Here is an 11,101-nt window from a genome sequence, read left to right as displayed (position 1 = left end):
AATAATTAGCCGCCACTAACTTAATTGGGTATTTAATCGGTGATCACATGACCGGCCATATACTTCATCCTTATTGGACCAAACAACTACTTTTATGTATTGATTTCTTCATTGCTTTTATTGTTTTCTAACAGTCAACAGTCAACGTTTCATCCATTAACAGCCATTATTGCTTATTAACAACAATACATCATTTAACCAAAAAGAACATATACAATATTAACCAAACAGAATATCCAACCCAACATTCACCCATCATATTCAACAAAATAATATTAACACTAACCGAGAATCTTGAAGGGGGTGCTCTACTGTTGCCGTACGTAGATTAGAGAGAGAGAGATAGGGAGTAGGGTTTGCTTTTGATAAAATACGGATTGTGCAACTTAATACATATCAGATTACGTATACTAGAAGGTTTAGTATTGAGCCAACCTAATTAAGGGAGGAATGGGTAGGCCGATCATTACTTCTGTTGGGCTACGGGGCAGTTGGCCTACTACGAAACCATGCTGACCCCAAATCACTTAATTATGCTAATGAACTGCTGGGCCGATAAACTATATCTGATTATGTAATTGTTAAACATATAATAGTGATGGCCGGCCCAATGTAGCCTGTGCATGATAGATATACACAGGCCCAATGTAATATGTGTATGATAAATATACACATGACATGTACTATCCACTAATATATGGCCCACTAACACACTCGAACAAAATCCGACGTGTTTACGTTAACTAACTAGTCGTAGCGAAAGTGAAGGAGGAATAACGAGGAATCAAAGTTTGCGAGACTAACCTTAAAAGTTCGGGTTGTCACAAAAATACCCTCATTTAACTGACTTTTTTGATGAAGTTAATGGCCTGGATGATTTTGGAAAAAAAAAATGCAAACCTCATAGACATATGAGAAAAGTTGTTATTGTTAGGGGACCCGGGGCGGTCACCCTTTTTCCGTGAAACTATAACGCAAACTTTTTATAACGCGTTGCCACCCACCGCCGGTCCATTTCCTTCACGCGTGGAAGTTGATAAAATCCATTTTCCGTTATTTCCTTCACGCGTTATCATTTTGGTTTGTGAGGGTATTTGTTGGTTGGGGGGAAATTGTTGGGTGTGGTGGTGAGTGATGACCACCCCTAGTAAAAATGGTTGTGAGTGATGGAAAAATGGTCAATGACATGGCAAAACTTGATTGGTGCTTGTGAGTGATAAATTCTATCACTAGTGAACCACCCCTAGTCCCCTTATTATTATTTATTTGTAATTATTATATCATTATAATTATGAATTATAATTATCTAAGTCACTAGGTTATAGTCTAATGTGTTACACGAGTTTACGTAAGATATTGTCTTTATTCAACCGTGTAATACGAGGGTCTATAACTATAACCTAGGGCAATATATAAATGTGATTTACTTGCTCCACACAAAACCCTTTACTAGAATTAAAAAGGAAATAAATGACTACTTATTTTAAGAAGAACATATGGTTTTTGATAACCAAAAGCTAAACTAATGCCACAATAAGAAGGACATATGGTTTTTGATAACCAAATTCTAAAATAATGCCACAAAAAGTAACAGAAAAGATAAGTGTAACGTCCATTAAACTTCATAGAGTTAAAAGTGGATCAAGAATGCTTCAAGGGTACATAACTTCTATAAATTATTTGCTTTGTCCTTTAAGTTTTGTATACCCGAACGGCCGAACTCTCAATAAAACATATAAACTTCTATAAATTATTTGTTTTATTCATTGAGTTTTGTATACCGGAACTCGCAATAACACTTATAAAAAATAAACGACAAACCAATTGATGGTGATGTTCATGCAACTTGAACACATTCCACTTGTTATAAGTAGGTTTTCTAGATTTCATAATTGTGTTGAATTGTTGATTACTTTTCTTATCATGAAAACTCGTTTTCAAATTAAAGTATTTCGTGGGTATACAAAATCCTTAATCGGATAAGACATAAAGATTTCTTTGAAGAACGACATTTTCTCTGTGAAAATGAAGTATTAAATTTGATTATAAAATTAAACAAGATGATTACTACATATACGGACGGGTTGAACCATAGCAATAGTTCAAGCGACTTTGTTGCACCAAAATTTAAAGTAGCTACCGAGCTACCAAATTGCTATTGAAGTACACAATTACTAGCGACCTTTATTTCCATGATCTTTTCCTTCGGTACATGCAAATTTGATGCGTTTTCTATGAAGCAACTTTAATGTAATAGGAGATTAAGCGATTTTAATTAAAAGTACTTGTCTAATATCAATCTTACCCTTTTAATCTAAAAAATATCAAGTACCAAGATTAGTTCACTTAGTTCACTCTCAAGAAATTGTTTACAAATGAACCTAATCTTATATATATATATATATATATATATATATATATGAAAAGTGTAAAATACATTACGGCTTAACTTACATCACGTACGACAACGTGCGTGATTATGTGTATAGGATGCGTGATTAATGTTTTCATCATGCGTGATTAATGTTTTCATCATGCGTGATTAATGTCTTCTAACATGCGTGATTTGGGTTTTTTAGTTTATAACGTGCGTGATTTTCAAATAAACGTGCGTAATTATCTGTCGTACGTGATGTACGTTAAGCCGTATTATACGTTAACTGGCCTATATATATATATATATATATATATATATATATATATATATATATATATATATATATATATAGGGCAAGGATAAATTGAAAACCCAGTTGAGTTGACTAAACCCTGAAAACCTATTAATGGCCATTGATTAACCTCCATGGATGGCTGAGATTTAATCTTCTCATTGTTGGATTTTGAATGGCTTTTCTACATTTTTTTAATATATTGATGGTACTTGAGGGGCAATATGGGAAAGCCGAAATTGATAATCTCTTATATCAAAATAAAGACTGCATGGTGTAAGAAGTTTACATCAAACTTACATCAACTACATCATTACCCCCTAATCTACAAAACCTATCTCAGACTACAAAAAATTCAAAATACCCAAAACTCACCGGAGACTCACAACCCTCAAATTCTTCAAAATTTCCTAAAACTCTCTCTCTCTTGTAGTCTTCAACAAACCTCTGAAATTAACCCCAAAATCACCTGAGATTCACGCTCTGGCATTCATCTTCATCACTGAGTCTCTTGAATCTTCATCAATCAACGCAGATTTTCCAACAATCACCGAAGAAAAGAACGTTCGCCGGAATAATTAGGGTTCCGGTACGTCGTTTCAGGTTTTTTACTTACTCTTTGATTATGTAAGTGTCAAATAGATTCACAATTTGCCATGGTTTTTTTAGTCTTGTGCGTCATAACAATGAAGGATGTTAAAAAGAATGGACTTTATGGGGATTATGTTCTGCAAATAACATTTGGGTTTTCTTAAAAAGACATGGTTCTTCCCAAAAAAATTTCTTCCATTTGCATAGCCTGGTGCCGACTAAACTGGTTTGTTTTGGGGGGGGGGGGAGGGGTACAAAATGAAGGTTTTTTTTTATATATTTTGTAAGCCTTTGTTTATGTAGAATCCGGACTTTTATATATACAGGTTTGGGTGTGTTTCGTAGATTTGTTGTTTCTGGTTTTTTTTTTAAAGGCTTATGATTTGTTGTTAATGTTGTTTCTTTAATTTTTATAAGGGTTAGAGTTTGTGTGTGGTTCTAAATGAATTGACTTTTGGGGGTCTATGTTTGGAAGTATTGAACATCACAATTTTTTTGTAGTATATGTTTCTTGCTTCTATTTGATTGAGAAAATAAATTACACTAATAATCTGTAATTAGAAAAAACGGCTATTCGCGGTTTATCAATACATAATCAGAAATGATAAGTAAAAAAAAATCAAGAATTCTGATGATAATAAAAAAAAGGGCATAAATATTGTCCGAATAATGGTCGTCTGATGTGTAAACTGATGCTTTGTTGGCATACGTGACATATTGCTCTTATGTGTAAACTGATGCTTTGTTGGCATACGTGACATTTTGCAGTCATCCGCATTTACGACTAAAAATCCAAGGAAAAATGAGCCCAGGTGTTTAAAGTTACAAACCTTTCATAATTTATGCTTATGCATTCAATTGGAAATTAGTTTATTAATGTTGTTTACAATTAACAAACTGCAGCTAAAAAGACTCGCCGTACGCCGGTTGTCGATAAGCAAGCGCATCAGGATAAGAAGTTGCAAAAAAGAAAGCTAATAAGTACGTACAAGGATTATTTTCCACTAGTCTTACATTTATGTTTTGGAAAAAAATAATAAAACAAACTTGTTGTCTCAGTTACATCAGACAGTGACTTGGACACACCCGGGAAAACCATGGATAATATGCAAAAAGGTATGTTTTTTCTTACGTATAAAAGTTTCTTTGTTACATTTTTTTAAAATCTAATATTTATGTACTTGCAAATTGAAAAAAACGTTCTGAGTTGGCAACGATTCGAGTGGGCACACGCGGAAAAAACATGGAAAATATACAAAAAAACTATTTTAGATGTGATCTTAATGTTTGAGACCTTCTGAAGCAATCTGACAAAATAAAAAAAAGTACATATGAAAAATCTTTGAAACAAAAATATAGTTTTAAAGGGTCAAAGAGCAGTTTTCAAAGTGCTCGGTTACTTCATACATCTGGTTTTCTGTTAATGACAGGGGTGACATTAGGGCTTTTTCGGGATGAACACATGATCAATTTGGGGTGGGGGGGGTGGTGGGGGGGTGGTTTGTGGGTTAATTTTGAATGAGAAAAAAAAATTATAGTGTGTACTTGTTCATTCTAAGGAAACAAAAACTCTGCTTGCTATAAACTGATCTGGGGCATAGTGATCTACTGTTGATTGGTATGCGATATTTGTTATCTACTGGTGATATGTGGTCCATATATTGACTGCCTCTTTATCTCATACTTTTGCAGGATCCGTTGTGACAGCTAAAAATAGCAAAACAAATCCGACAATAAAAATGACCACAGGTGCTTATAAATTAGATAAACTATGATCAATTATGCTTACATATTAAAAACCATTTTGTATTTATTGATGTTGACTACAAATAAAAAATGCAGCTAAAAAGGTTTGTGATACCCCGATGGTTGAGAAGCGCAAAAACAGGCAACAAATATGTACGTAACTACTTTTAATTCATTACATGTTTGTTTGTCATGTTATGTCTAATTTCCATAAGCTTTCTAAAAAACAGTGACACCGGATACTAATACATGCGGACCAGCAATGCGGACAAGGGGGGGTAGAAAAGGTTTAAAATTACTCTTTTTTTTTAATATATATTCTGGTAAAGGTTGTTACTAGTTCGTGATCTATATAAAACTTGTACAAAATGTAGTTAAGGATGCACATTGTGAGGAGAAGGTACGCAGGAGAAAGCTAATAAGTACGTAAAAAAGCATTTTTTTTTCTTTCGATTGTCTAATAGTAATGCTTTATATAAATAATAAAACAAATATGGTGCCACAGTTTTACCAGATAGTGACTTGGACACTCCGATGGAAAACATTGAGAAAAGAAAAAAAGGTACATTTTTTAATGTATGGAAGCTTTGGTTACATTCATCTTGAATCTAATATTTATGTGTACATGACTTTGTAAAACATTTATAAGGCGAGGGTGATCAGGACGGGCCGGCAACACGTACAAGAGGAGGTACAAAACTGTGCTAGACATGATTTTTGAGAGTCTAAAAATAAAATGAATATATGTTTCAATACTTGTCTTAGGCCCACTTGTCTTATGTACTTTAATTCTAATTAATTACAAAAAAATGTATATTGGCAACACGTACAAAAGGAGGTACAAAACTGTGCTATACATGATCTTTGAGAGTCTAAAATAAAATGAATATATGTTTCAATACTTGTCTTATGTACTTTAATGCTAATTATTTACAAAAAAATGTATATTTACAGCTCAGCGATGGCGTGAAGATAGCAAACCAAAGAAAAATGTCAAAAGGAAACTAATAAGTACGTAAACACACCCCACTATTACTTTCCTTCTTTATCAAATATGTAAATCTTAACCAAAAGTTGTTATCTTATTTTCAGCAGATGGTGACTCACAGATGAGTGCAGATACAGCTCTACCAAAACAGGATGCAATTGCTGTTAAAAAAACAAAAAAAGTAAAACATGATCGGGTGGAAACCCGAAGTGGCAAACACGCAAAAACGACGCATAAGTGGCCTAAACTAAAAACACGTTCGTCACCTATGCAGTTGTTCAAATGCATCAAGTCTCTAACGAGGAACCAACAAGAAGACGTTAATAGGATGGGTTTTGGAAAAATGTTGTCATTCAACATCAGTGGGATACCTCTAAAAATTGCCCACTATGTTGTGGACCACTTTAACCCACAAGAAATGGCTATTGAATTGCCATGTGGGTCAATAGATGTTGATGTTCAGTCTGTCCATGACCTTCTAGGGATTCCTAAGAAGGGCATAGACATGCAAAATGTACGAACAAATTCAAAGCTTGATGTTGCTGTTGAAGCATGGAGAAAACGATATCGTAAACGATTTGTGGCACCAACGAACCTGGCACGATCTATACTCACAAGTGATGAAGCCAACAGTTTTCATTTCCGACTGGACTTCCTGATGTTATTCTTAACCGTCATGGTTGAGTGTAACAAAAATGGGCGAATGAAAGAGTGGATTTTGAAAACTTTTACAGGAGACACGGATTTTAGTAAAATCAATTGGTGTGCCTATCTGATCCAACAAATCAAATCATGTAAAGATGGCTGGAAGAGTTCTGATCCTGAATCTCCATTTTCTGGACCACTCACACTTTTGGCTGTAAGTGGCCTGTTTAACAAAACTTACTAACAATATAGGCATACAACATTTGTTTTGTTATCTTACCGCTTGTTTTTTTTTTCGCCGTTACACAGTTACTATATGTCGACAGAGTTAAATGCACAGGATTTCCAGTTGACCGGACAATATACCCAATCGTATTCTGGAGCAAATACGAACTGAAAAAAAGAGAACGGTTTGAGATAAAAAGAGGTGGCTTTGGTGGAGAGGATTTGCATGAAGTTGGTGTGGTTAGACGGGATCCAAGGAAAACAGAGTTACATGCTAATGATGAAGTTCTGAGTGTAAGATTAATAATTACAACCAATTACAAAGTAATTATGTTCTTTCGAAAATTGGTTAAAAATGTATTTTATAACTTTGTTTGTAGAATGAGATTGCATTGATAGAAAAACATTTGGACGTGATGGAGGCGAAAAGAGTTACGGTGCAAAAAAAATTGGAAGTAGTGTTCAATGCTCATCCAGACAACGAGCAAGTTAAAAAATTGATACAACGCTTTGAGAAAATTGTACACTCAAAAAAAACAAGGGTATCGCTGTGGCCTGATTCCCCAAGGGAAAAAATTGCTGGGGTGCTCATGTCTCTTAACAAGACAGTCCAAAACCCAGATAATGATTACACGGAAGGTACAACGGGAAAACGGATATGTATCACTTCATTGAATATGTACTCAGTTTTTCCTACAAGCTGTTACTAATTTGAATAATTTTTTTTAAATGCAGACCCTGTAGATGATGTGCCAAACGCGGCTGCTGTGGCAAAGATCAATGGTATGACCTTTTTTACAAAAAATATTTATCTTTTTTTTATTTTGCAAATAATCGTTTACACAAAAAAAGTATTCATATGTATTTGTAGCTAAAAAAAATAGAGTTCGAGATAACTTTTTTGGAAAGACTTACTGGAAGAAGAATATACTTATCGTAATTCGTTAAGATTCGTTGAGCCATAAAAGTGCTTTTTTACGTTCTTCGTACAATCAATTTACTCCTACACGTTAAAAATTTATTTGAAATATGGATTAACAAGCTCCATTTTGATTACATTTTCCCAAAAAAAAATAACAGTGCAATTAGAAATGCCTATGTATAGTAGTTCAAAAACTTAGGGTACATTTAATGTATCGTGGGTCATGTACTGACTCTTTAAAACCATTCATTTCTAACACAAATATAATGAGATTTGACAGATTCAAATAAACCGAATCATGTGGATGTGCGAAATAAAAAACGCAGTGCAGCGAGTGATGATTTACTGAAAAAAGGTAAGGTGCAAAAAAAAGTATAATACACGCACGTGTGATAATAAACTGATACAATTTTTTTTAAACATATATAGCATCTGGCAATGATCGGGGGAATGGCAATGGTAAGCGAATGAAGAATGATTTGTCGGCAAAAGGTAACTTTAGTGATGACAATCCTAACAAAAACGTCTTGTGTGATAAATAAACTGATACTATTTTTTTTAATGTATATAGCATCTGGCAATGATCGGGGGGATGGCGATGGTAAGCGAATGAAGAATGATGTGTCGGCAAAAGGTAACTTTATTGATGACAATCCTAACAAAAACGTCTTGGGTGATAATAAACTGATACTATTTTTTTTAAACGTATATAGCATCTGGCAATGATCAGGGGAATGGCGATGGTAAGCAAATGAAGAATGATGTGTCGGCAAAAGGTAACTTTAGTGATGACAATCCTAACAAAAACGTTAAGTAGTAAACCACCAAATGTATGTCCTAAAAATGCAAACTAAGCGTAACATGTGTGTATGTGGCCACATTAAAATAAATAGATCGGGGTAGGGCTGACAAAACACCAGAGATGATAGATGGAGAAAGATGCGGAGATGCCACTACAAAAAAAAATGCTACATGTGGAGACATAGGCAACAAAGAAAATGAGGCAAAAGATCAAGAGACGATAACTACAACAAGTAAGTTTTACATCTTACATATAACCCGTCACAAGTGTAGAAAAGTCAATAAAACCAACTCACACACAAAACAAACTAACACGTATGTGTCTGTGTACATGTGAATGAATATAAAAAGACAAGAACAACGAAACACAAAACATGCAAGGATTGTTTGATGCGCCTACCTTTCACCTGCTCACACAAGACACCGAATTAGGTGACTCATAATTCCTCAAAAAAAAATTAACATGTGTTATTTCTGTACACAACGGATAACCCGACTTATCAATATGAAAAAAAAATTGCAGGTGATGATGTCGATGATACGCATGACAAAAATCAAGAAGGTGAATTCTACATGTTTTTTTTTTACTTCTTTCGAATATTATAATAAACTTGGCATTTTTTTATTAAAAACTAACAAACAATAACTAAAATTGATCAGGGAAGGGAACGGCTGAAAAGGATATCACACGTAATCCTTGGATAAAGGAAATCGAATCAAGACGAAGAAAACCAGTTGGTAGGTTCGCCGGCTCACGTGATGACCATGAAGACGAAATGGGAATAGACATTACAACGGAAGAACAGCGTATTTGGGATTTTCTATTCGATGTGAAGTACTCAGTGTAAGTTTCAAATTAGAAATATTAAAAATATTACTTGTTACATTATGCAAAACTTTGGTCCTCTGATAGATTATGGAATGTTTTTGCTCCAAATAGTATGTTTTTTTTTTTTAAATAGTCTATTATGTTTTAAGTGTATAACTGCATATGATTTTTCGCAAAACAGGACACGTGGAATGGTCATCTCCTTGTCTAGCGGGGTAACAAAAAAATTTGGTCAATCTGCTGGGTAAGTTCACCTATAAAATATATACATAAAACATAATAGGCCTAGTTTCTTGATATCCAGAATCTAATCTACATATCTAACATTGTCTTGCGCAGAGATGTTATCTTCGAGAGTATATACGGCTTAGAACTCACAAAAACGCTGATACGCACTTTGAGGGGGGAAGTGAAGGTCTGCTCTGATGTAGTTGATGCTTGGGTAGATGTGATGAATTTTGAAGAACTTGACAGAACCGACGGCTGCCCAACGCGGGTTTATTTTAACACAACTGTGATAGTAAGTATTCATACTGTATTACTTGATCTTTGACTGTGATTTTGGATTTATTAAGTCTTTGGGAACGTTGTAAGTATGTCTATCTAAATGCATCTTTTGAATTATGGGTGATTCGCGGCTTGCACCACCTTATTGACACAAACTTATTTTGGAAAAAAAACAGGACAGCTGGCTTTTGACGGATTCTACTTGTGATGATGATGAACGTATGCAAACGTTCGGCGAAAGGATGGTCATAGGCGGCGCATATGATTTCATTGGGATCAAAATGGGTTTCTTTCCAATCCTCGAGAATGATGAATATTACATGCTTGTTTTCGATCTGGAAAACGGTGAAATAACCGTCATAGACCACAAGCCTGATCGCACACCCTTAGCTGGCATTAGGGATCATCAAGACTACTACAAAAAAGATACACCATACAAAGTGGTTAGTCATTTTCTTTTCCCATAAAAACATTAGGATGAAAAACAAGAACTCATACAAAAACTGATTAGTTTATCGTTTTTTTTTTAACAGAAGCATATGCTGGACAATTATTTGGAGCATTGCAAACATCCGTTAAAGGATAAAATTGCACCAGCCAAGATTAAAAGGTGTGATATCCATTGGGCGACAAGTGCACATCCAATGGATAGTGCAGTGTTCCTTATGCACCACATGCAAAATTTTAACGGCGTTGGTAAACACTTTGAATGTGGTTTTAGTAGCAACTGGAAACAAAAGCAAAAACAGATTCTTACCCTCCGAAAAAAATTCGCTACACGCATACTACTCTGTGATGTGAATGTGGTGAAGGCAAAGGTTCGTGATGCTGCATTATCAGTGTAAGTTGCTGATCCGTATGGTAATGTTATGTTTTTTTGTGGATGGGACTATGGTGTACAACTTAAACAATTTAAACTCGTACTTTGTTAGTTGCCTATATGTATCTAACTATTAATGTCTGCCGTTGATCCGGACATCTTAAACATTTTGGTGAAGCATAAGTAAACTACTGGAAAGTTTGACAAGCGACCATAACTATCAATATGTGTGTTCTTTGCTATAATAATTAGCGTTAGTCAAACGGCCATAACTATCATTACAGAATTGCTTTGTTACAAAAAAAATACCTTTCTTTGTACAAACAAACAGTACCAAAAAAAAATGTAACAATATATA

At 34.5% G+C, this 11,101-nt stretch overlaps 1 protein-coding gene and 2 long non-coding RNA genes across 4 annotated transcripts; all 3 read left to right on the top strand.

Annotated features, from left to right (window-relative positions):
* Window positions 1-3,179: 3,179 nt before the first annotated feature.
* LOC118481922 lies at window positions 3,180-5,113 on the top strand. Of its 2 annotated transcripts, none has more exons than XR_004866350.1 (3): window positions 3,180-3,258; window positions 4,953-5,009; window positions 5,103-5,113. It is a non-coding gene; the product is annotated as an uncharacterized LOC118481922 (long non-coding RNA). The 2 variants fall into 2 exon arrangements; XR_004866351.1 differs by having other exon boundaries at window positions 3,180-3,272.
* A 1,755-nt stretch (window positions 5,114-6,868) lies between these two features.
* Window positions 6,869-7,630, top strand: LOC118481920. The gene is made up of 3 exons (XR_004866349.1): window positions 6,869-7,158; window positions 7,245-7,503; window positions 7,600-7,630. It is a non-coding gene; the product is annotated as an uncharacterized LOC118481920 (long non-coding RNA).
* Window positions 7,631-7,995: 365 nt separating this feature from the next.
* On the top strand, window positions 7,996-10,882 carry LOC110874054. The gene is made up of 13 exons (XM_022122992.2): window positions 7,996-8,011; window positions 8,067-8,141; window positions 8,216-8,278; window positions 8,358-8,420; window positions 8,500-8,562; window positions 8,680-8,820; window positions 8,939-9,019; window positions 9,111-9,149; window positions 9,248-9,431; window positions 9,598-9,660; window positions 9,756-9,936; window positions 10,100-10,366; window positions 10,457-10,882. The coding sequence occupies exons 1-13, from the start codon at window positions 7,996-7,998 to the stop codon at window positions 10,766-10,768; spliced, it is 1,548 nt and encodes a 515-aa protein (XP_021978684.2). The 3' UTR covers window positions 10,769-10,882.
* Window positions 10,883-11,101: the final 219 nt, after the last annotated feature.

The sequence above is a fragment of the Helianthus annuus genome, chromosome 9 (assembly GCF_002127325.2).
Source record: "Helianthus annuus cultivar XRQ/B chromosome 9, HanXRQr2.0-SUNRISE, whole genome shotgun sequence".
Classification (NCBI taxonomy): Eukaryota; Viridiplantae; Streptophyta; class Magnoliopsida; order Asterales; family Asteraceae; genus Helianthus; species Helianthus annuus.
This window is presented reverse-complemented; position numbering and strand designations above follow the sequence as displayed.